Genomic DNA, 26,579 nt, shown 5'->3' on the forward strand with positions numbered 1-26,579 from the left:
TATATATATATATATATATATATATATATATATATATATATATATATATATATATATATATATAAAATGTATAATTTTAATATATTTTAAAAAATAAATCCTCTTATCTGTGAGGTTTATGTACAGTTCAGAAAGACAGAGCATAGGGACCTCCCAAAACAGCCAGAGATAGATTCCAGACACAAAAAAAAAAAAAAAAAAAGAGTTTGTGGGATTGTGTGGGTGACGATGTATGCTGTCTAGCAATCTTTGGCTGTTTGGGTCCATGTACCACCTGTAACACACACAGAACAGAGAACCTCTGATCAGTTTTTGTATGGCTCTACATGCCACTGTTACTTAAATATTAAATAGACAGTATGACTTGATATCGCTTGAAATGCAAAAGGTTGTACCAAAGGTTTGTTACCTTACCTAGACCCTGTTTAGCTTGATGCTGGTTGTTATCTAGGGATTCCAGATCTTGTAGTTGCAAAGAGTCTCTCTTGGAAGGCTGATTAGCTCTCCCGTAAGTCTGTGAAGTCCTCTCAGAGTTCTCAAAAGAGTCTGACACGCTATCCTCAAAGACCTCGTGCATGGTACCCTGATATGACCCTGGCAGATTAGGGTGCACTGACACGGTTACTGAGGCAGTAGCCGTAACCATGGTGACAGTGTTGCTTGGCTGCTGCAGTGTATTGCCACCATGGGGCAGACCATTAGTCCTGTTCTGCTCTGGCCCTCTGCCTTGCTGTAGCCTGGGACCACAGTGAGTAGTCCTCCCATGAGAATACGCACTGTCATTGGGTAAAGGGTGTCGCCTAGCATGTCCCTGGTACTCCGGCTTGCCATCCCACTGTGTGATCTGTGAACTGATGGAATTGACTGTATTCTGGGCTGCCTCGCTGGGTGGATCTTTTGGGCTCGTTCCAGATAAAATTTCATTATAAGGTTTTACCACCTAGGAAATAGAATACAATACACGCTTAGTGATCACAACTAACAAGCAGAGTGTTATCACTTCATCAACTTTATCCAGTATTCGAAACTTACTGTGAGCTTCGGAAAAGATGGGTTCTTGCTGGCCTCCAGCAGTATGTGGGAAGTCGGCGGGTGCGTAGGTGTGGTTATGTACGCATTTCTGTCACAGTGCTTGTAGTCCTCATCACCAATCCCAGATGTGTTGGTTGTTTCAGAGTAATACTCAGAGTCTGACACCTCAGTGAAGGCCTGTCGTGGTGCTCTGGGGATGTGCCCAGCATAGTAGCCATGGTTGTTCATAATCCGGGGCGTGGGCTCAGGTGAGGGACTGGAGAGCCCGCTGGCATTATTGGCAAGAATGACTTCGGCTGGAGGGCCCATAATTGATAGCAGAACAGGCAGCAATACCAAGCCGTTTAGAATTCCCAACAATGTCAAAATGGCCAGCACTGCAAAAAAGTACCTTTGGAGGAAACAAAAGTGGGATACACATTTTACTTAACAAAAGCACACCAAAAATGAACATGTGCAACTTAAAGGTGACACGGTGTCGCTATTGCCACGTCGCTATTGAAATTAAAACAGTGGGTTCTACTTTCTATGTTGCTGCCCTCTAACTTCTCCTTCCACCATTTCCTCTTGCCATGTCTTCTCTCCTGGCAAACTGACAAAGCTGGACAGAATTCCATCTATGCTCCATCTTTGGCGCAAGCACTCTCTTTTGCTCCCTCTGGGAACCCTCATCTATCACCACTGCACTGGCACTTCCTGAATAAGTGTGTTTACATTAGTGAGCGGATTCTACACGTCAGAAACACTCACCTCGTTCCAAAAAGCTTGCTCTCTCTCTCTCTCTCTCTCTCTCTCTCTCTCTCTCTTGTAGCATACTCTTTTTTTAAGTCCCTCTGTTTCACCAAACTGCTCCTGCTAATGTAATTTTTCTCTCAACAACTTAATATCCCATCTCACTGAGATCTCATTTCACCTTGAACAAGATACATCAGCTCTGTATTCATGCTGGGCAGGCCAACAACCCTTATATCTCTAATCCTGCTTCGTCCTATGGTCATACCACACCAGCACAGGCCTCCTCTGTACAAGGTCAGCCAATAAAACAATAAGCCCAAGAGCCAAAGGTCAAAGTATACAGTTCCAGTGGTCACCAAACCATCCCCTGTCCCTGAAAGCCAAGCAGCATGGCCCAGTAGCATGTAGCATGTTTGGAGGTGGTGAGGTATAAAGCCTCTCTAGGTAGCTCTAGGCAGGTTGAATGAAGCTCTAAGTAGAGCTGCTGTCATTGTGCTGTGTGCCCTGGCTGGCGTGCCAATGGAGAGGCAGTCATAATGGGCTGCAGAGATCCAAGAATTTGCGTCTCTGGCTTTCAGCTCATGGCACCAAAGGAAGGCTCGCCCCTCACCACAAGAAAGAGAGCGTGCGAAAATTAGAGAGTGCTTCACTTAAAAGCTCAAACATACATAGACAATGCAACTCTTCTAGCTGTGGTTCAGATATCTGGAGGTACAAGAGTCTGGAAAAATAAGGATGTGAATTCTGGGACTTTAAAGTGTTCCCTTTAACAATCCGACACCCAACAGGACCGGACTAAACAAGTTCACTACTAGAACATCTGCCAGGAGCGTTCAACTTGTAGAGTGGAAGCTGCTGTCCACTGACCTGTCTCGTCTAATAAGTTAATAGGTTTATCTTGGCTAGATAAGGACGCTCAAGCCAATAAACAAGCCACTCTTTTAGAAAGATTACAAGGCCAGACAGCCATCGCCCCACTAAATCTTTATTTTGGCTTTTATCGCATTGATCTTTTATTTATTTCATTTGTGTTTATAACAGTATATCATACCTTCAGATGAACAGAACTGTAATTACCTCATATTAAACACCAAGACAGAGCTAAAGCATGGGATCTTTCCTCCCAAAATATAGGAGGAAATGTGCTCTCATTGTCTCTACCTACCCAGTCCTGCCTCCTTCGACCTCCCTCACTCATGCCTGCCTAATTAAAAAAAGCTGAAGCTTTCTTCACAAGTGCGAACCTTTTTTTTGTTTGCAGCTAGCTTTGTGTTCACACCTGGCACTAACATGCATCCCGGGTGATCGGGTCACAAGCGGACAGCCGAGATGCATAGCCATACGCACCTAGCATTACGAGCGTGCTTTCAGATTTCATACTGGAGAAATGCACATTTATTAAGTCAGTCTTTCAGAAATGTCCCGCGAATTATATTTCATGTGTCTTGGTGGTCTGAATGAGAGATGACCCGACGAGTGACGCTATGAAAAGCAGCTGCTTTTTTCACTGCTGTTATAGCATCGTCGTTATCAATTAGCCTAGTGACAGAGAGCGCTATCGTTCAGAGCGATTTCCAAACAGTCTTGCGACGATGACCTTTTCCGACTAGGGCAATGACACTGTCGATCGTTTTGTCCATCATTGCTGCCTGGGATGCATCGAGACGCGTTTGCGTCCACACTACAAACGTTATATACATCAAGTGTTATATACATGTGGTCATATACAATACACCCAGGCCTCAGAATGTGGATCGAGTGATCGGATCGCAGTGCGTCTTTGAGACGCATTTGACGGCGTTCACATCTGAACTCAACGCTGTTCACTTGTGATCTGATCACCTAGGATGCACGTTAACGCCAGGTGTGAATGGGACCAGGTATCTTGCACTCATGCTGCAATTCCATGAACCTGTCAGGTCAGATACATGGATTCTCATGAGGATAAGCATTTGTGGGAAATGTCCTAGGAGTAAGGCCATTAATATTTTCAAAATGCTTGTAATATTCCATGAAAACACTCGAGCTGTTTAGAAGTTTGAACGTGTTTCAGGCTTTACTGGAGTCCACCTTTTGTTTGTGAGAGGCATTCTTTCCTGTATACATGGGGGGGGGGGGGGGGGGGACTAGAAAAAGATAATTGTTTATTTCACTAAGTCAACATTCTGAAGGTTGAGGGTAATTTATTAAAGCTGAAAAAAAAGAGGAAGAAAAAGCGAAAAAAGGAAGGAAAAAAAAAAAAGTGAGAAACCATCCATGGGCCCCACTTGGGTTAGACCTCCAGAGTAGACATAGTGTTAGGAATTCTGTTGTTTATATAAACTGTAATCTTTTCCATTCCGAGTCAGGGGTTGGAAGGGGTGGCTCCTTCTGAGAGGGGCCGCTGAGCTTGTTCTGGTGTTTATTCAGTGTCCCACCGCCAGGAGATGTTTACAGGACCGTATTTATGCTACTCCCCAGCTAGAGGGCCTGCTTACTCGTGCTGTCTCTCCTCCACCCTTTCTCTCTCCCTACATCTAAACAGGACCTCCCAGCGTGAATGCCCCAATGCTGGCACACTGCACCCTCCAAATGGTTTCCTCCAACTACCCCAACCCCCTCCCTAACTCATTCTACTTTCCCAAACAACCAGACTACACTGTTCTTCCTCCTCTCCACCTACTCTTTATGCAGCTTTGTCTCAATCTTTAGGGTAAAGAGGAAAAAAGGAAAAAAAATTCCTTTCACCATCTGACTTCATTCAAACTCGTGGAGAATGTCTGAGTAGTTGTGGTGCCAAGAAGCCACCCTGGGGGTATTTAGATTTTTTTTTTTCTTTTTCTTTCAATGTACTTCTTCTCTGTTCTACTCTCTTCTCTAACTAAGCCATTTTTATGTTGTGGGTCTGTTTGAGGCTGCTCTCAAGGTTGTGGTAAGGATCTAGCAGAGCCCAGATTCAGCAGAAAAACACTGCTATTTGCTCTTTTTTTTAGCCAGACATTTAAGTAAGACAGGGAAAATAGCAGGCCAGAGGCAGTGCTCTGAGGCTTTTTGATTGGTTGAGGCATTCCTGACCAATTGAACCCATTGGTGGACTGGGCAAACATCTCTCTTATGTGGTGGCCTCTTTACGTACAGACGCTCTCAACCGGATGATTGGACATTTGACGTACTCCCCAAGAAAAGGGTTGAGAATGTGTGTGTGTGTCACCACCCAGTGTGTATTTACGTGTTTACGAGCAGCTGTTACACACCCTTGATGTTTTCTACATTTGTTCTTGTGATGAAGCAACAATAAGGCATGGTAAAGGTGGCCTGAACTTCTGGAGCAAGAGTGACGAGGCCAGCTGAGGAGTGAGACATGGCCACCTACACACTGGTCCCTCGTCTAACCCTGAACAGCAACACAACGTCTGTTTCTTTGCCTTATGACAAAAATCCCTAAAACTCTTAGCTTAGATAAAAACCTGAACTTATAATAGTCTTAAAAAAATAAATTAAAAAAAAAGGAAACACAACAAGAAACCTTCATAACTCTCTCAATCTTCATAAATCTCAAAAGCTTAAGGCAGGGATTGTATAGTCAGTAGCATGTGTAAGACTGTCACTCACTCACCTCATAATGAAGTCAAACTCAGAGCCAGCCAGCATGAGCACTCCAAGTAGAGTGGAGACGGCACCGTCCATCACAGGTGCAAACATGTGCTCTAGAGCCACACCTGAGCGCGTGTTTTTGTCCCCAATGGCCGTCAGGAAGCCCTGTGAAGATGGAGTGAAACAGTTAAGAGCCACTGTGTACATCTTGCTTTCTTATCTAGAATTTAAACTCTGAGCCTTGTGGCTAAATTCTGAATGCTAATGTTTTCTCGCTTACCAGTGCAACATGCACAGTGAACTCCACTCCAATGCCAACAGAAGCAATAAGGATAACCACAGGGATGGCACTCAACTTGATACCGATCAGGCCCATAATGCCAAACAGCTCTACTGTCATCATAGCCAAGATAAAAACCTGAGGAAGAAAAGAAGTCACAGTCTTATTAACTCTGCAGCGTACCACCTATCTTCAGCAATCCGCTGCTGGGAAGAAGCCCTACCACCTTGTGTGGAATGTTTCCCAGTCATTAAACTTACAGCCACCCCCCCCCCCCCCCCCCCCCCCCCACCTCAAAACGACCCCATCGCAAACCCAGCACTGACTGATTGGTTTAGCAGAAAAAGGTCACAAATGGACAGATCTGTCCAGCCCCCAAATATCTGGACAAAGACAGTTTGAGGTAAACGTTATTAGGAGAGCTTTACCAGTCCGTTTCTGTAAAACTTAAAGCTCCGATTAAAATATAAAATTTTGTGAGGTGAGGTGTTGTGGGTGTGTGTGCTATGATATGTGTGTTAGATCCCTCTGGATAACCTGCCCTCCTCAGAGAAGACTTCTGTGTGACAGTGTTATTTGAATATTTGATGCCCATTATTTAGTGTTGTTCTGATCGACAGATAGGGAAGAAAGTAATTCCATGCATCCTTGCCAGAAAGCATGGACAGTTGTGTTCTCTTGGACTCGTGGCCATGGACGGCTGTGGCACAGTTGGGATTTGAGCTCACCCTATGCTAACTTTCTAAGCTACCAAAGCTCTTCCTGTAGGCACAAGCAGGGGAAGGGGGAATGTAGACTCACAATAATGCCTGCTGTCCAGGGGTTGAGCAGCAGGACGGCACACACCAGGAAGGTGCAGGCCAGCACCACACTGACAGACAGCAGGAACCAGTGGCGCAGGCCAATGTATTGTTCCCAGAAAAGGAACGGGTATCCATTGGGGTAGTTTGGGATGCCTTTGCGCATAAATTCTTCACAGATGGAGCGCACGCTCTCGATGGCCTCAATGAAGTCTGAAGCCTGCCGAAGACCATTCAGGTAGAAGGGGAACTGGGCAAACTCCAGAGGCTCAGCAGCTGGGACTGGGAGGAAAAGACAAGGCATTAAGACACATAACGTGTGCACGGATATAGAACGGTTCCTGCAGATAAAGCGAAGTGAGAAAGAGTTTAAGGAGAAGACTTACTACGTAGGTTCTCTCCAGTGGTATCATATTTGTCGTGTATCCACTCATGAGGGTGGGGATAGAAATTGGCCTGTGATGCAGCGTAGCCCAGTGGATCATTACTGACCCACACAGTCAGGTAGATGTAGAAGACCTCTTGGGGGATCAGACCATCATTATCTACCAGGCGGCGAGACGTCAGCTAAGAGAGAAACAAGTCTTGAATGAATATCGTCCTCTGCACCTTAACTGAGTCACGAGACAAATGCGTAAACAATCTAATGTTGAAAATCACATTTTACACAGACCTGGCTGTAATTGAATGGCTCTTTCTTAGAGCCAGTTTGAATGATGAGTTTGTAAGCTAATGCTCCATCCTCAGTACCATTGCGGTAACTGTCATAGGTGATCCTGCCTGCTTCCCAGTCAGAATCAAATGCAGCTTGGAGTCCTATTAACAAGAAAGCGTTATGTTAGCTTGCATTTAAACAACAACTGATGCGTGTCCAACATCGTCCAACATAGATGATTCAATAGAAACATTAAATTACTGTACTGTACTGTACTGTACAAACATTAAACAAAGTGACTTTCTCAAGGGAATTAGATTAGTTAATACCATAGACACAGACATGTTAAATAAAATTCCCCCACTTCCCAAATTGGAGAGTGTGTGGGAGCTGAATAAACCAACCAACGAGAGCCTTTCATGCCCTTCAAATTACAAAGTCTGGCAACAGCCGATAAACAGTTTCCTCAGACATTCTTTAATTACAGAGATCTCCACACAAAAAAGGAAACGGCATAGGGGGGACAGGCAGTGGAGAGAGAAAGACCCTTTGAACTGCCTCCAGTTTCCACTGCCTTTCAAAATACATTTCTTCTTTTCATTCTAAACCGGCTCTACGTTCTCCTTCCAGTTGACTCTCCTTTTTCTGGTCTACAGCCAGATGGAGCGGTCATAAGCAGGCAGAGATAACCTCTGACCCTTCTTGATCTTCCTCCCTAAGGCCAAAGTGGGAGGGGAAAAAATGACAGACAGGCTTGAACCCTCACTGAACTCTTTCCCTTACCTGCGGTCTAGCAGAATTTCACTTTCATGTGAGCTGAAATACCCAGTCCAAAACTGGACAGATCATTCATTCAAATAACAACTATAGTCCCAACACACTAATCTTCAGGCAAGTATATTTGTGCCTTTAAATCATAACATATATAGTTCATTAACTTTCCTCCCCACAAAGCCTTTTCTGTATGTGCCCAAATGATACCCGCAATGAGATGAGCTCTTACCTCGGAGCCAGTCCTGGAAGTAGTGGAGCCACATACGGGGCAGTTTTTGATTACTGTCTCTCACAATGTACTTGACCGAGTTGAACGCATTATGAAGTTGCAGCAGCTCACGTTGAGAGTGGGCATAGTCAAAGCCGTCCATTGTGACCAAGTACATGTTGTAGAAAGAGAAGTACTTGAACTGGGCCGAAATGAAATTGTACTCTTTCGTGTCCCTGGGCACAATATCTGTCAAGTAGAGGCCATCGTGGACCATGGTGGTACCGTAGAGGCTAAGACTGAGCAGTGCCACAAATACCACCACCACCACTGTCTTCGTCTCAGGCTTAAGCAGCAGCGGCGCATACTTCTCTCGGGCAAAGCGGGGCAGGTTCCACTGTAAAAAGGGCAGAGGCACGCACTCACGTCCTAGTCGAGGTTCCTCGGCTTGGGCTAGCAGGTCCCGGGTGGAGCTGGAGGGCATGAATAGCTGGGAGCCGTAAGGGTCAGCAGCTGGTCTGGGGTCTGGGGGTGACAGCACCACAGAGGGAGGGCTGGTGGAGATCTGAGATGTTGGGGGCAGAATGGTGACAATGTGCTGACCAGCAGCATCACACTGGGTGAAAGCCTGCACCGTGGTGGTGATGTGGGTGCTGGTGGTGATTGTGGAACCAGCAAAAGTAGGAGTGGCTGGGCCATGAGGGTGAGTGTGGTTATCATTGGCATCAGAGAACTCCTGACTCTGGATTTGGATTACTCGAGAGGAACACGGGCTGTGCAGAGGTGGATACATAAACAACATTGGAGTGTGACCCTTTAAGGTTTAACATTAAGTAAGAAGACATCTTCAAATACATCAGTGTAACTGACTGACAGAACCGAATTAGTCAGTATTAACCAGGGTATTCTGAGGTATACTGCAGTCTGTGATGGCTACCTGTAGAAGCAACAAAGGATGTCCAGTCTTTTGTCCTTGCGTCTATGCAAATCCAGACTCAGAATCGCAGGGAAGATGAGCAGGACCATAGCAAAGTTAAATACCACCACGATAGCGGCCTGGAGACAGCAAAAAGTACAAGAGAGATTAGAAGAAAGGCCCAGAGCTTTCATTTATAGCACCCAACTCCACAGCTGCTGTCTCAACTTGATAAAAAACACTCTTCGCATTCAAGAACCCTTACTGTTTTAGTGCTTTGCGATTGAATCCTGGAAAGTAAAATATGCATCCTAAATCAAACTGCTTTACCCCCTCCTTCCTCTCCAAACATAGTCAACAAGCTAGTGAAAGCGGACTCCCAAGGATACGACTATCCTGAGCAGAATTACCACCCCACCCCCCCCACGCCAAACTGCCCCAACCCCACCCCACCCTCCATACACATACACACACACACATAAACCTGCCTGCCTGGGGCAGACATTATACTCCATATCACTAAAGAGCAGGACCACCCAGTGCTTGCTTCGAGAGATCAGAGAAATGTGGGTTGACAGCTTGGTGATATACTGTGTATTCACTCATCCTATTACTCTTTCTTCTCTATCTCTCTCCCCGAGTCTGTATAAGAACCTGAGAGACAGGCTTCGTTTTAGGTAGACAGAGGGGGAGCAGCCATAAACATAGGGCGAGAGAAAAGAGGGATGGCAAAAAAAAAAACTAACAAGAGCAGTCCCTTATTTATTATGCCTACCCTTTATTGAGTGCTACTGTTCCTGCCAGCCTACTGAATAGCCATCACAAATCACAAATTCATACACACATGCACACTCACAGTCTTATCTATACCTGCAACGAGAACGCCCGTAGGGCAGGAATGGGCACTAGGGCTGCCATGAAGAAGGCGATCATGTTATTAATAGAGGTAAGAGCCACACTTGTGCCAGTCCTTCTGAGACAGTCACCAGTCCTATCCTACACACACACACACACACACACACACAAAGGGAACAAAGAGCACAGAGTAAACACACAGTGTACACGCAGCAGCATAATAAACAAAAATAAACATATATTTATAATATATTTTAGAATCAGTGACACAGCAGGGTTGTGGTTAGAGTATAAGAGAGCCTCATGCATGCCTTGAAGGGGATGTTGGAGCCAGTCTCAGTGAAAGAATGAGCCAGAAGGAACATGTCATCCACCCCTATGCCCAGCGCCAAAAATGGCAGCACCTGTGGAGGATTACACAATTGTCTCTTAGAATCTGTCTAAAAAAAATAATACACAGTGAAAATCAGTGCTAAGCATGTTCTGTGTGTGTGTGTGTGTGTACCTGTGTAGTGGCAGCGTTGAAAGACAACCCCAGCAGAGAGCATAACCCTAAACCTGCAGCTACAGACAGAGCCACTAGCAACACTCCAGCCAGCCCCACTGCCCCCTGACTCTTAGCGCAGTCCCAGCGGAGCATGGTCACACATGCATAGGCCAGCTACACCCACATAAACACACACACACACACACACACACACACACACAAAAACCATTGGGTTATGCAACAGCTTCACACACAAAATGGCATTTTAGGTGCATATGAAATACTATTTATTTAGCATCTTTATAGTAACAGTGGTTGTAACTACTCGTTTACCATGAGCAGGTAACCTCCTGCTACCCTGATGACGCTGACATCGGAGAAGGACTTCATAATGTCATTGAGCGTAGTGGTAGAAAAAGCGTGGACGTTAGACGAGGAGTTCTGGGGAATGCTTCCGTGGACCACCTAGTAACAGAACCATGAGCACAAATAATGAGAAACGACTAATAGAGCCAGTTAAGCAAGCAGATAAGAAAATGTTACTATTGCGATATATAGTATACCACTACACCATAGATGTCTATGTTTGCATCTCATATCATCTCGTCGCTTACATAGTGACATTTAAAATGACTTTCCAAGCAGTTCACCTCATGTTTTAAATGCTAATAATACACAAACATCATCATATGAGCTCAGAGGATGTTTTAAAAGCATGGAATAATGAGCACAAATGCCAGGGCCAGATTTATCAGATGAGATTACCCTTCAGGCTACTCTATCAGTTCTCTGAAGAGCCAACAACCTGAAGGGGAACTAAATACGCCCAGCACTTTGTTTCTACAGTGCTCTGCAACTTTTATATATACTTTTATATATATATATATATACCCACCCCTGCCCTGATCTCTATGTCAGGTAGATCCAGAGATCCAGACATGCTCATCTATTATTTTAAGGGCACTGGGACAGAAAAATACCTCAACAAACTTTCTCTGCCAGGACTCCAGGATGGCAGTGGCCTTATCCTCATTCCAGTTGATGTCATGGATCTCATAGTCATCCTTAAAGTGTTCATATAGCTGCTTGGGGCTCATGAGGAGAAACATGGTCTGCAAAGCCTCGGCACTGCAAGAGGAAAAGGAACAGGTGGGTGAGCCACACACAAGACTGGGGAGACAAGGGGCTGGGGATGAGTCCCGAGTTTGTCACTACGCCAAGCCAAAGCCTTTTATTTATACAAATGAAGTTACATGGATGACCGTATTTAAATATTAAATTAGTCAAGGTTTATTTTGCTTCGTTTCTATTGATATGTTCTCTGTTACATATTGACAGTTAATAATGAGATCACTTTTTGTCTGCAATACTGTTTTATCCTGTCTGTTTAGTGTATATGCATGTCCATTAATAGTTCTATTCTATGCTGGATTCAGACTGAGAATCAACCCTCTCAAACAATGGGTTCTCAGAAATCGAGAGAGATTCCTCTCTGTACGCAGAGCCTGCCTTGTCGTCTCTCACCTCTGCAAAAAACCCTGAGAGTTCTTCTTCCGTTCGCCCAGGATCAGCTCCTCTTGCCAGTGCATGAACTTCTTTGAGAAACCATGGCAGCCACCCTGTAGTTCCACAGCAATATCTGGACTCTGAACAGGATAGAATTGAACGCATTTTATTTAAACACCTAAACACCTACATCGCATTCATGGCATTTATCATAAACGGTCTATGCCCACCTGCCGCAGGTCCTTGTTGGGGGCACTGACTGGGCAGTCTGGGTCATTGGGATCAAGACATGGTCGGTTCATGTAGGCATGGCCTACTTGAGCCTTGTCCAGCATCTCCTTGAAACCTTCTAATGAGGTGAACTGGCTCAATTCCTCCATGAGCTTCAGAGGGTCCAGATTCATCCACTGAATGTCAGGCATCCCCCTGGAGAAGACGGACAACATGCACGGAATAATATAAACACGTGGATATCTGAAAACACAGCTCCAGTGCCACCCCTCCTCGTCCTTCCCATCATCACCATTCACTAGCGCCTGGTCTCTAGGCTGGACAGCACTAGATTCTTGCTGGTTTCATTTGGGCCACAGCCACAGCATAAAGTAGCGTTTATTATCCTATTACACGGACAGGGCATAAAGCGCTGGCAGGCCATGGACTCCAGTATCTTAACCCCTGTACATAGAGTCATAACAATTACCTCTGCCTCCCAAACATCTTGATAAGGTGCCAGGAGCAGTCGCGGTGGGTCGAGCTCTCCACTAACCCATTCTATAGCGCAAAACCGATGCTTGCCGGTTCTCTGGCTAAAGACTAATCCACAGCCTCCCACTCAATACCAAAGAGCCCCACTCGAATCTACATCTGAAATAATGGGCAAGCATTATGCTGTATTGAGATGTCTGAAGGCTATATTTCAAGGTCCATGTTTAGCGAATGAGGAAGCATCTCGTCATGGCGACTGTGGGAAAAAGTGTGCCAAAAAATGGATTTCTTCCTTCCGAATTTTTCTTACTTGGGTGAAAGTGAACAAAAAAAGAGCAACTTTATGCAGAGTTGCAGTTAATCTTATCACTGTGCCAGTGGTCAAGGCTGTAAAAGCGATCAAGATGAAGCAAGTGAGAATTACTGGGAGAAAGTGATATTCTCAGCCTTCTGTTTATATCCATTAAAATAACGCAAACTCAGGTTGATATATGCGCCAAGGAGAGTGGGGGGTCTTTCAGAGTGTCCAGTGTTGGCTGCAGAGGGGAGAGAGAGAGAGGGAATAGTGTCCTAACACTGGGCCCAATCTCCAATAACTCATGAAGAGTAGCTTCGAATAAAGCTGCGCCTCTCCCATTCCCACATACCAAGCGCCTTCGCTCCTGCCTGCAAAGAGAGGCTCCTTTATCTCCTATTTTTTGCTTGAGTGAACTGGCCTAGGTCCTTTTGTTTTTCCATAGATTGCTGCTCTTTGTTCTGTCAAGTTTTTCCTCTCTCTCTCTTTCTCTCTCTCTCTCTCTCTCTCTCTCTCGCTCTCTCTCTGCTCACTCTGCTTTTAAGAACCCTCAAATTTACTGACGTGAAAGCAAGAAAAGACATTAGCTTCACCCCTAGCTCCACGCACACATGCTGAAAGACTGAGGGAAGGAGAAAATAATTTGTTTGGTAAAGAGGAAAAAAAAAAAAAAGAAAGAAAGAAAACACTAAGCCCTAAAATTTAGAGGCAGTGGTTGGAGCTCTAAAATTTGCAAAGGCCCCTTGAGTGAACTGAAGATGGCAAAAACACATGTCCATCTATTGCATGTACATCCCTGCATCATGTGGTTAAACATTTTTATTTCTAAAGCTACAGATATCAATAAAAACTGACCAAAGCAAGTGCAGTACAAATTCTTCATATCCAACCTTTAACTTGATAACTTGGAGGAATAGGTGCATAGATCAAAGTTTGCTGTAAATTTCTTGCATGCTTCTCTCTCTCTCTCTGGGTCCAAGACTTGAATAATGCCCATTTTATTTGTTGGACAACTTACAGCTCAGAACCCGAGCGATTACCATGAGAATGCACAGTGTTACCCAGTGCTGACAAAGCTGGGGCCCCCTAACTGATGGACACTCAGTCGTAAACCCAGAGAATGCTTACCATTGTTTGACCAAAAGCATACCCCCCCCCCACCACCACCACCCCCTCCACCCGCCTAGATACCCACCCCCGCCTCCTACCCACCCAGCAGCAGCCATCTCTTCTGTTCCTCCCTCTGTCCACTATCCATGAGGGCTTCTGTTGCTTGGCTTTGATAGCCGGATGGGTGAAGAAAAAACGTTAGGAGCCCTGTCACAACTCCGATGACAGCACAAGTCCAGGTGATGATAGAAGCAAGCCCCAGCTTATCAACAACCTAAACGGAGCTTTTGCTTGGAGCTTGATGTTGGAGTTTGTCACTGCCAGGGTTGCCTGGGAAGGGGGGGCTCTTGTTAACATCCAGGGAGGTCAAGTATGCCCAGTCCAGCCGTCTGAGGTAAACTTTAGCTGCATGAACTACGATATGCTATGCGCGGCTCGTACGTGTCAGTATGTAAAAGTGTGTGCGTCAGATAAGAGGGTCATACTTACGGTAAGTAGGCTGAGCCTCCCTGCAGTTTGGAGCCCTCCCAGAAGCAGTCTAGTGGGGTCACGATCATGCAGGGAAAAAGCTTGTCAATCATCTAAAACGAAAACAGAGCCATTTCTGTCAAATAAATATTCATCAATATAGCAAGTGATTATATATTACAGTGATAATGTATACACATCATAAGAGTAACATACCCTCTCAATCATGACATTTTCTATAATTGGGACTCCAGATTTGAAGCAGATTTTGTTAAGATCCCAGGATCTGTGGAAAGAAATTTGAATAGTTATATGTTAAAATTACGCCCCTATTGTTGCAGAATCTCAGGTTCTGTCATTCTTAAACAAAATATCCTACAATCGCTCTTGAGGTTGGACTCACTTTCCATAAAGAGACACCTGGACTTTGCTGGCAGACGCAGCTGCCTCCAGGTGGAGCAACAAAGCTTCCTGGGTAAGAATATTGGTTCCTTCCTGTTTGGGTGTCTGGATGAGCATCTGTGAGGTGAACACTGCCTCTTCTCCTTGCTTCTCCTTTGTGTAGCGCAATTCCCTGCTCACCCTACTGCCAGCTAAAAGAGCAGAAGAGTGAAAGAGAGGAACGTTGAGACTACAAATCAATCAATTGGTGGATATTCACAACTACAGACAAATAGACAATCATGTTAGGTTCGCTTGTTTTTATTCCCTGTACCCCCGCCCCCCCCATGCCATTCTGTTCATTCCATAAATGTTTATGCATTGCATAAACAAACAAAAAATAATAAATCAGGTATAAATCTACACACAAGCTCTTTTAAGGTTAATGATGCTAGATTATATTCGATTCAGTTCAATCCCAGAAACAGATGTGAGGGTCACATGAGACAAGAAAAGAAAAGAAAGCCAGAGCTGTGTAAAGTATATGACAACACTAACGCTGTCCCACCAAAGCTAGGAAGACAGGGCTTTGCCTAAAATCCCTTGTAAATTCTCCCAAACTGTGTGAGGCTGGAATGTACAGGCTAGCCAGTGCCTAGTTCTCAGCCAACCTTACCACCTCACTATTCAAAGGACACACTAAGCCTGAGTAGCCTGGCTAAAGAACAACTCCTGGCCTCATCTTCCCCAACACTCGCGTCTAAGTCAACCCGCATTTCAGAGGCTTAAACAAAAGATCACAAAATGTACTAATGTGCACAAAAGACTTCTTAAAAGCAGAAATGAACGAAGATTTCAAATAGTGCCAGTTGACAGCTCGGATTCAGTATTAGCTGTTTGTCCCCCGCCTCTCAAACGTTCACAATTTTTCCATTAAACAGTCAAAAGAGAGACAAAAGAAGAAAAAGAATATAATGGTATGCAAAAGGATTCTCCAGATATCAGGCAGTGGGTATAAATAGGCGAAATGAATCTAAGTCACAGCAGGGGATTGATATTTATACTTCAAAAAATGGTTCTAGAATCTATGAAAGGTGTTAGTACTACCGCTAATACATTCTTCACATTGAGCGACGGTGTGCGTTCTTAACACCTCATGGGAGACACAAAGTGGCCATCAATTAATCTGGATGTATAGATATGCTAAATGCTAACGTCGATACGATGTCTAACCTAGGATCTGGCTGCTGGTACAAGGGCCCGATCCTCAGGCCTAGAGATCTTTATGTCCACTTCACACTCCATGACTAGCCCTTTATTCCAAAGCTGACCCATGAACAGAAAACGCCACCGAGATAAATGAACTGGATAGTGTTCCGGTTTGAATGCAGGCATACCCTTGCAGAACTACGGTTTCGTAGAACCAGGGTGTATGAATGTATGTGGGTCTGAGCTAAGGGTTCGGAGAACAAAAGTCGATGGTTGAACCTATCTGGAGGACTAGAAGAAAGAAAGGACAGGCAAGAAAAAAAAAACAAAACACTGTTCATGTGGTACGCAGAGCTGAAACGAAAGACATCAAAAGGGAGTAGAGGGAGATCTAGAGTCCAACCCCCAAATTAACGAATACAGTGGTGAAAAGAGTGCATGGGGGAGCAACGGCCGTGCCAACTCCTCATGAAACACAGTGGCCCAGATCAGAGCCTGTCTGTATGCCTTTCCACATCCCAGTACATGATGACAAGCCTGCAGTGACTGGCCGACAAGCTATGTTTTTCCTCCCGCATATCGCTCAGGCTTGGGTAAATTACTAAACGTCTTGCTTATTCTGCCTTACAAGCAGATGTAAGTGACTATAAGAATGTCCATTTAACTTGCATGACCATGTCTTACTGGGGTAATGTACAGAGTCGGTAAAAATGCAGCGCAGTCATACAAAATGCAAGCTATTGTACACACAGCGGGGATTGTATCTATCATGGCTGTAAACAGATTGATTACATGCACACAAACATTCAGTATCCTGTTCACTGACTGCCACTGGAAGTTCTCCTGCGATAGGTCTACACCGCTTCGAACGTTTTCCCGTAGTACTTTCCATGTACTGATCCCTTCAGCAAAACTTCATTTTTATTCGATTTAAATTTTTCGTCTTGCTGCTCTGATGCCATGTTCACATTTAATGCATTCAGACATCTGCAGGAATTGAGCTGCAGTCCTTGGGCCTGTAATTACAGGGGCTCCTGAAGTAAATTATAGCTATTTGTGTCTGGTTCCTCCCATCTGGACCACCCAGATAGAGGGCCGAGTGAGAGCTGTTGCTCAGCCAGTCTCCAGATGGGAGCTCTGCTCCACTCTGCTCTGGTCTCTTTCTCTGTCTCTCTCTCTCTCTCTCTCTCTCTTTCCACCCACCACTGCTGTGCGCTTAAAGAGACAGGAGCGCAAATACTTTCACAGCCAGAAATACAGCCGCAGGGAATGGGAGGAAATGGGCACAGGAGCTAGAACGCGTATTTGAGAATGGAGAGGTTTTGAGTGCTCGCGCTCAAAAAGTGCCGTTTTCAGGGCTCTGCTGTAAAGGGGTCTACCTAAAACACCGGTACAAATCCTTCAGCCTTAAGGTAGGACTATACAGACCTTTAACAGCCAGAAAGTTCATTTAAAGCAGTAAAAAAAAAAATTAAACGCTATTAACATACTATAAAAGGCCGATATGTATCGATCCAATCAGCAGCCTCTCTCTCTCTCTCTCTCTCTTAAGCTGAGCACCTATTTTGTTTCCTCCATCATTTTTCACAGCCCTGGGAGTGACATCACCACCACAGGCCAATTATCCACCAGGAGGGTCCGACCACCGCTCCCCACCAGAAAAACAAACTAACCTCAATATCTTGTAAACTAATCATTTGCTTATCTACTGCCCCCACATTTTCTCCCCTGTAGATGAAAAAAAAAAAAAAAAAAACGAATTCTAAAACAATATCCCCGTCGTAATCTCTAGGACAGCGTTTCTTACAGGCAGTCTGGGAATTGACATTTTAAGCTTGGACACGAAGCACTCTTCCTCCATGGGTCAGCCCTTTGCTGGACCCTGTTAGCAGCATTCTCCTACACACCCATTTCAGCCTATACGACCACCCAGCTAGTGATACACTGAATCTTACCACGTTATAGCGGGACGCCAGGCATGACACGAACGTGCTAGTTCATGCTAGTGTAATGTTTCAAACTATCATAATGTTTGGGGGTTTTTTAAATTATAAACAGCGTAAGTAAACCACTAAAAATGTTTAGACATAAATAACAAATTATGTGACTTTTGATGCAAAACATAACCAGGACAGTATGAAAAGAATTTCACTCCAGGATCATTCTAAGTGGCTTCTAGTGTGTGTGTGTGTGTGTGTGTGTGTGTGTGTAACAGTTGCAAGTGGTGCTGTAGTGTGGAGTTGCTGGCACCGAGTCCTCACTCCATTATACCAGGCCACCTTCAAAGTGTTGTGGACCAGATTAGTGGGATTAGGAGGCCACTGAAAAGACCCATGCTGATTTGGAGGAAGTCCCACAAGGAAGAGTGCTGAAAGAGACATTTTTACCTGGTTCTGCCACCCAAGTAAAAACTAGAATACTAATACACAACCGAGTGCCAGCGACTACAAAACGCATACACCGAGCTTATAAAACCACCGAGCACAAACCAAGTCTGTTTGCCATCTACACTCGTTGCCATTGAGTCATCTTATCCATTCCAGCCTCTTTGCTTCTCTTCCTGAAGGCACACTATAGTAACAAAAGGGTAGATTTTGGCCAAAGTACAAATGGTTTTAGAAGCTGCAGCTCGAGTGCGACTCTCAAGCACGGACACCATGAATGGGACATCCCTGAAGGAGCATTTGTGCTGTCTCTACCGCCCCTGGGCAAGATGGAGACGGCTCCACCTCTGGCTCACCCGGAGCTGAGGCAAGGGCATGGGGAGATTCAGTGCACGTCTTTGTCACTCTCATTTCCAGCCCTTTTTTTTTTTTTTTTTTTTTTTTTTTTATATGTTTCCCAACAAACAGTGAAAAACTAAAGAGAGAAACCCACTCAACAAAAACAAATGGATCGAGACTTTTTCCCAGGCAGCTGAAACAATGTGTAAGAAAAGAGAGGGATGGATTTCCCTTTACCTAAAGAAACACTGCTTATGTCAAGGGTGTTCCTGTCAAGCGTTTCGTTCACTACGGGTTTGTTCTTAAATAACAGTTTGATCAAATTATTATTATTTTTTTTTTAATGAATAAAATAGAACCAAAAGGACAGATTATAAAATCTAAGCTCCTGTTACCATCTATTCAAACCTGATGCTTCTGTTAGCATTGACATAAATTTCCACTAGTGCTGGCATTTAGGCCCTGGCCATTTCCATATGTATAGCCAAGCCTGTACTAATTATGCTAATCATCCCTAGTGTTGGCTGCTGTGGAAAAATGCCCACATTAGGCACTCCAGTGGCTGCTAATGCAGCTTAATGTGTAGTTGAAACATACATTCATCCCATGCTGAAAAGCAAAATTTTTCCACATTGCTGGTCTTATTCAGACTGGAAGTGAATTTACTGAGCCCAAGAGCCATTTTTTATTCTTCTCAAGTTCAAAGAATTTTATATATATATATATATATATATATATATATATATATATTCGCTTTACCTTCTAACCAAAGAGGGGAAACAAACAAATTTGGAGATTAGTTTTTTTTCTTTTAATAATAATAATAATAATAATAATAATAATAACTCTCTATATTGTCTACACACCAAATGGACAGCTTATGAGCAGCGTACTTTAATGTGGGAATTTATAGAGCACATAGAACGCACAGGTACAGCAAGAATATCATTAAAATAAACCAACCAAGCACATATATATATATAAATATATATACAGACACAATGTCACTGACCATACAGCCTTTTTGCTCCTTCAGATTATCTCAAATCGTTGTATTTCGTCATTGATGTATCGCTGATTGTGGTCAGAGACTTGAAGGGAAAGCTCTGGGCTAGCTCTTTGCTTTGAAAGTGACTAGCAGAGCAGTACTAGGGAAAAGGGAGGCCTGCTGAATTGAGTATTCAACTGTTCTTGGGGAACGAGGGCTGGGAGTCTTGGTTGTCGTGGATGTGTGTAGGGGGTTGGGAAATAGAAGGGGGTGGGCTGAAATAAACATTTTCAACTGACCCAGGTTGACTCTGGCCTTGTTTGTTCTTTCGACTGGTGAGGTCCGAGTTTCTGCAGTACGTGTTTATTTACGTAGCTGGTCCGCTGTGATTTGCCATTCACGTCCAATAATGCTTCATAGAGTGTTCGTCCTCTCAAAGCAGCCACTAGATGACTATAATGTCTACTTGTTGCATTTATTCAGTTTTTTTTTTTCTTGTGAGACGATGTTTCAGACTACAGAGCATCTTACTTGCTCATCTTACATGCTTCCCTCTGGTGTAAAGGTCGTTCACGCTAATGTGTAGATGTTTGTTCTCCCACCATACGTGCTCTTCCTCAGTGTGTGGTGACTTGAAAAATCTCAGCCAAGCTTGCTACCCAGAAAGCATTGCTCTCCTCTCTCTCTCTCTCTTTTTTTTTCCCATAATGTTTGCACAGCTTGCCTGTGTTGCCCATGTCTGTCAAGCGCACCAAAACTGTGTCAAGACAGATGAGATGAATTAACCCGGCTTGCGCACGGGTACACAAACATCTTTTTCTGTTTAACAAACGGTGCTGTCCTTTTAATCCAGTCGACATTTTTGTAGGTTTCATGTATTGACCATTTCATTCCTTCCGAGAGCTTTCCGTTAGTCATGTGACTGCGCGTGAATACTCTCTGGTCTTCCCAACCCACCGCAATGGTATGGCTTGTCAATAACAAGCTGCTGTTTATCCTTCTTTCAGAAAGAGAAACAGACTTACATTCTCTCATGGGTCGCTATATGATTGAAACAAGATGGTGGCCACCTCAGAGTCAGGGCGAAACGACTCGTGCTCCGTTCTCCTGACAAATTATCCTCTGAAACGACTACACACATGGTGCTAACATTCCAAAGTGTAGCAAATTTAAAGATAGCTCTGATAAAACACTGCTCGCCCCTGCCCCCAACCCTTCACCCCACATTCTACTTTATTACCCCTCTTTTCTTCTTACTGACAATGGGGACCAGCTCACACTTTCCCAAGCTTCCAGCAATGACCTCAGCCCTCTTTAACCAAGGCAGACTATTTTTTCATTATTTATTTTTTTCTTTCATTTTACAAAATCTGTTTAAAAAAGAGATTTACATTCGCACAGCAGATGTTAATGATACCACATTTTATTTATTTAAATAATTCCTGCAATAACAAACCCACAGCTGAATGAAAAGTGTAAATAAACACGCTGTAGTGACTGACGCTTCGTAGTACTGAATCGGACACGTCCCTTACGAGTCTGTTTCTTCTCTCCTTCGTCATTTACACTGCAGGAGGAAAGAGACAGTAGGCTCAAAGCATATGTGAGGGACAGGGAGGGAGTGAAAGACAAAAACGCCGCACACACAGACTTCTTGGGTCTACCAAACTCCCTGGCCTTCTGCGATTGCTCTCTGCACATCATTTTAGGGAAGGCGGAAGCAATCGCAGATGCCCGGGTGGTCCTGGTGGCCAGAATGACATTTGGGTGTGGAGCAGAGGTTGGGGTGAGGGTGCAGCTGTGACAGCCTTATATATACGCACAACTGGACAAATGTCTTTCCCTTTTACGTTCTTACTTTTACTTACTTTTAAGAACAGCACTCTCACTCTGCATGTATAGTTAGTCTAGGGCGCTTACCGAGTAAAACCCTGGATGTGAGAGTGAACCTCATGTGTCCGCTTTGTGTCCTACAGCAGGTCAAAACTTTAAAAAGAAACACATGCAGACAGTACTATCACACGATTCATTAAAAATGCCTTTCCTTTGTCCGTATGACTTTTGTGTGTGTGTGTGTGTGTGTGTGTGTGTGAGAGAGAGAGAGAGAGAACTAACCTCTCCTTGTTACCAAACCACTTACTCTCCATTCAGTGGTGAGCAGCTTTGTCAATGGGCTATTGGGGGAAACAACGCAAGCAGAAACTTTAGTAACATGGGCCCTGCCTCTTAAAGGCACAGCGCCCTTTTTTTTTTACAGCGTCTGCACCTCTCTCTGTGCGCCTTGTGCTTCATGTCTGCTTCCCATAGGTGCTCTAATTTTGTGACAAACCTTGACAACTCCCTCTGCATGACCCGCGTACGTCACTCAGTAGACGATAAAAAAAAGAAAAGAAGATATATATATATATATATATATATATATATATATATATATATATATATATATATACACACATATATATATACACGTGTGTGAATAAATATATATGAGATTCCTGTTTTAATTCAATGAGTGCACATGGCAGAATAATAATAATAATAATAATAATAATAATAATAATAATAATAATAATAATAATAACAAAACCTACAGTTAAATCAGTTCACTAGAGTATATTCTGCCCTCACTAGGATAGGGATGTGATTTCTGGCTTGGCAGAACATCCAAGAGGCAGCAGGTATGTTCAGATGTTTACTGAAAGAAGCACTGTGAAACTAGTATTGCAGTAATAGAAAAATAATAATAATAATAATAATAATAAACAAACAGTCACAATATGTACCGGGCAGCACACCGTATACGTAAACCGGCTAGACAAGGACATCCCTGGACGTCACAGAATCTCACACTAACTGGTTACTAGATCTAGATTTATGATATGGTTATGGCGACTCCATGTGTCAGTGTATGTGTTTACGTCCATATGTGTGTAACAGGTGGGTAAACTTCAGCTGTATTCATTCTTTTTTTCTCCCCCTGTCGCTAGAGGAAAAGGGTGCCTTTATTGTTGAACGGAATCCAAGAATAGTTAAGGACCACACAGAGAGCCGGAGGGGGGGAAGGGTCAGTGCCTCCAAGATGGCTAACAATTCACACAGCCCATCTGTGCAGGGGATCAGCACCACTGCGAAAGCCTAGGGGGCTTAGGAGGAATTTGGCAGTGTGAAGACCAAATAAAGATGCCCGAAAAAACGCAGAGATAAGTGAGGCGTGCAGAAAAGACGTCAAATGAGGAAGGAGGAAAAAAAAAAAAAAGAAGAAAGAAATAAATACACGGCGCAAAAGGCAAACAATACTGCCTGATGCGGAGAGAACAAGAGAAGGCTTGCATGCGCGAGGAAAAGAAGAAGAAGAAGAAAGGAAAAAAATAGAACACTGCTTGTGCGTGACAGGAGATATGGAATTCCTGAGCCCACAGCCCGTGTTCAAAGACCTAGCTACTGCTGGTGGAAGAAGAAATAAATAAATAAATAAAACTCCCAAGAACTGTACAGCTAGAAGCGTAATGTACTTTTCAGTACCCTGCTGTCTGTCAGTTTGTTTGTAGAGCATTAAAACAGGGATGCGTCTCCAAGAATAACAGGCTGGGAAGCAAAAGGACTGGTGTGCATGGTCAGATGGTGCTGTCTTTCTCTTTTCCTAGACCCCCCACGACTTGACACCAAAATGTAACACTCACAAACAAGTTCATTTGGCTCACGGATACAATCCCCAAACATCCCAGCCAAAAAAAAAAAAAACCCCACACACACACACACACAAAAGGCCAAAAGCATGGACTCACCTTCCACCCATAGCTGTTCGATGTCTGTCTCGATGGCGGCCACTCGCAGGCCGACTGAGAATGCTCCGAACACGAGGAGTCCGATAAAAAGCACTTTTCCACAGTGTCGCTGAATATGGCAACCCAGAGTAAAGAGGAGAGCCTGGAACCTTGCCCGGAGCCACAGCGGAGCTTTCTGACCCGCAGCCTTCCCCTGTGACACAAGAGAGGAACACATCAGTCCATAGACACTTATTTCAGATTCACAGCAATGCCACACGAAGCCCGGATCTGTCAACTCGGACACGCAGAGCGTGTAGATCTGACCCCCCCCCCCCCCCCCTCCACCCCAAACAAAAACAGCTTTCTACTTTATTTTCTACTAACTGTGCGTCCATATCGTGCTCCTCACAAATGGGACTTCCCTGCTTTGTTTCTATAGGTAGTTCACTCTCAACAGTAAGCGCAGGCCTATGTTCAGGCTCATGAGTCCAAACCGAGCGGTCTGAAAGCCGGCCATGAGCTAAACGCTATTGCATAACTCTTTAACTGGAACGCTGACTCGAACTGCCCAGTGAATACAACACGGTGTTATGGAAGCATGGCACACACTGAAGAAGGCTCGACCTGACCGGACCACCTCGCACAGACCGGCCAGTAATCAGCGAGCGCCTGCACGACTCTTTGGCTTCTCGGAAACGGAAACGGTGATTCTGAACTCTCCAGTTTCACGTGCCAAGCAATTCGAACGTCACAGCTTGATGTGGACCACACACATGCACGTGCACATGCACAGCACACGCTCTGTCGGAGCGACCTTCACTGGGTATCGCGTTTCTTCAAACAGTTTCGGAAAAGCAGCGTGTACATTCGAGTCTTGTTTATCTTCTCTCTCTTTTCTTCTTCCACTCTTCGTTTATATTAAACACAGACATCTCTGTTCTCTGTGGAAACACGATAACTAAGTCGGATGATATTTCACAGTAAGGTAAGGAGGAGATGTCTGTCATGGCTTTCCTGGATGGAGTGTAGAAAAGATTCCGAGTCGTGAAGCGTTACCAGTGGAATCTGGGACAGCTGTAATATCTTTCCATCAGTCTTAGGAAGACTTTCTGATATTCGTGATGCTTCCTGGACACACTGTAACAAGTCGCATGTATCTTCACTCCAGTATTTGAGCCTGGCTTGCTGATGGATATGAGTTCTGACACTAGATCGACATGAAAGCTCTACTTTGTCAGTGACCAACAACCCTCTGGTTCGAAATGGAATCTCTCCTATACCCAAAGTGCTCGCTCAAAGCCTAGACGCGCACATCTGCCTGCAAATGAATGGAGGCTTACTCTCATTCATGGATCGCAAAACAAAAACAAACACACAGGAAGAAATACGCAGGGCAGTCGCAGCCGGTCCGCGTTACTTCAGCGTGCGTCCTGGGAGCGCGTTCGCGTTTAGTCCGTGTCTTCTCGGGTCTGAGCAGCGCAAAGACACGGCTAGAGACGCGTGGAATTTCCCACGCGGTAACAAGAAACTGGAAAGGAAAGGAAAACACTCCAGTGGAGGAAGTTTTCGGTCACCTTAGAGATGTGTTTGAGCGCAAAAGCGGCGTGGCAGTAGCTGGGTCTGCGGGTGAGGTCCGGGTTACCGGAGCGCGTGTAGCTCGGGGGTAAAACTCCAAACCCGTCGGCCCCCGCCACTCTGGGAGCCGAGGCCATAGTCCGAACGGGTCGTCGAAGAGGCGAACAAAATGAACCAGAAGCGCCGCAGTAATCCGTGGGCAAGATCGAGCGCATCCGCCGCGCACGGGTCCGGAGATCTCTGCGTGCTAGTGTTCCGCTGAGCCGAGCTCCTCCAGCACCATGCCAACATTATGGGCTCGAATCCGTGTAGATCCTTCGGTCTTCATTCGGTCTGGACGCGCTGTCCTCAATCAGAACAGAGAGAGAGAGAGAGAGAGAGAGAGAGAGAGAGAGAGAGTGCGGTGCGGTGCGTGCGGCTCTTTCCGGCGAGTCTGGCCGCGCTCTCGCAGCACTTGAACATTTGGAGGAAGGCAAGCCTCTCGGCTGAGCCTGGAAAAAAAAGCGCTTTGGTTTTGATGGAGGAGCGCTCTGGTTCTCATTGGCCGAAGGAAGAGGCAAATTACTTTGCAAACATCGCCTATTATTAGCTGCTAAGCAACAGCTCGCCGGAGCGGAGAGAGAGGGAGAGAGGGAGAGACCACCCAGGCAGAGCCCTCCAAAACACCCAGAGGCGGGGGAGAGGGAGGGAGAGAGAGGGGGAGAGAGAGAGAGAGAGAGAGAGAGAGAGAGAGAGAGAGAGGGAGAGGGGGGGGGGCTCTTTCAGTAATCCAGCAGCAGCACTGGGAGTTCACGCGCAATCACACTATTGATAAGAAGGACTGAGTTTTTTCTTCTTGTCTCTTATATCTCCGGTCTGACAGTTCAAACTATGTCAGACTTTACACATTAAAGAATTAAACAGCATCAACATGATTACTCATATTAACTAATAAATAATTCAACACTAGCAATAAAGTCCTGGAAAACACAAGCCTACATGAGGTTTAATCGAGCACCTCTTTATTATAACTGGAGAATAATTGGGCATGTTTCTGTGACTTGGAGGAGGGAGGGAGGGAAGGGGGGTACAATTTGAGTATGAATGCTTGTCAGTAGGGTTGTATGTTTATTTTTTTTTTTTACAATCACTTATACATCTTGTGTAGTTTTAGTTACCTGGGGAAGCTTAACTTTTAAAACATAACTGGACCATTGTCCCCCCCCCTCCTCCTCTTATCTCTGTGGTGTGACGGTCACAAAGATCAAGTGCTGTAACAGACATGATCTATTTAGACTTCAGGTTAAAACCATCATGAACTTTCCTTTACTCTCACACTATCCGTCGTGACCCAGATGATTACGGGTTCCGTTCTGAGTCCGGTTCCTCTCAAGGTTTCTTCCTCAGATCATCTCAGGGAGTTTTTCCCCTCACCACCGTCTCCACCGTCTCGCTCATTAGGGATAAATTCCTAAAACACACTTAAAACCTCTATCCTGTGTTCATATGTTTCTGTAACGCTGCTTTGAGACAATGTCCACTGTTAAAAGCGCTACAC

The 26,579-nt window shown here is 44.7% G+C and overlaps 1 protein-coding gene across 2 annotated transcripts; it reads right to left on the bottom strand.

Moving 5' to 3' along the window:
* Positions 1 to 75: 75 nt before the first annotated feature.
* Positions 76 to 25,693, bottom strand: ptch2 (patched 2). Of its 2 annotated transcripts, none has more exons than XM_017472230.3 (22): positions 25,042 to 25,693; positions 23,486 to 23,678; positions 14,803 to 14,992; positions 14,616 to 14,685; positions 14,421 to 14,512; positions 12,052 to 12,247; positions 11,840 to 11,961; positions 11,296 to 11,443; positions 10,649 to 10,780; positions 10,334 to 10,489; positions 10,140 to 10,232; positions 9,844 to 9,969; positions 8,995 to 9,113; positions 8,079 to 8,830; positions 7,094 to 7,236; positions 6,807 to 6,987; positions 6,422 to 6,702; positions 5,621 to 5,758; positions 5,363 to 5,505; positions 1,033 to 1,423; positions 415 to 940; positions 76 to 274 (listed from the first exon to the last, which is right to left on the bottom strand). In XM_017472230.3, exons 1-22 carry the CDS (start codon positions 25,255 to 25,257, stop codon positions 240 to 242), a joined length of 4,443 nt encoding a protein of 1,480 aa, XP_017327719.2. In that variant the 5' UTR covers positions 25,258 to 25,693; the 3' UTR covers positions 76 to 239. The 2 variants fall into 2 exon arrangements, with proteins under 2 accessions (XP_017327719.2, XP_047012564.2); XM_047156608.2 differs by lacking the exon at positions 25,042 to 25,693 and adding an exon at positions 23,852 to 25,015 and having other exon boundaries at positions 77 to 274.
* Between the last annotated feature and the right edge of the window lie 886 nt (positions 25,694 to 26,579).

This window comes from Ictalurus punctatus, chromosome 7 (assembly GCF_001660625.3).
Source record: "Ictalurus punctatus breed USDA103 chromosome 7, Coco_2.0, whole genome shotgun sequence".
In the NCBI taxonomy this organism is placed as follows: Eukaryota; Metazoa; Chordata; class Actinopteri; order Siluriformes; family Ictaluridae; genus Ictalurus; species Ictalurus punctatus.

Coding starts and splice junctions, on each gene's coding strand:
- ptch2 (XM_017472230.3), bottom strand. CDS start 25,257: ATGCGCTCGATCTTGCCCACGGATTACTGCGGCGCTTCTGGTTCATTT. Junction 8,831..8,994: donor ATCCTTTGTTGCTTCTACAG/GTAGCCATCACA, acceptor ACCTCTGCACAG/CCCGTGTTCCTCTCGAGTAA. Junction 5,506..5,620: donor TCACTGTGCATGTTGCACTG/GTAAGCGAGAAA, acceptor CCATCTTCACAG/GGCTTCCTGACGGCCATTGG.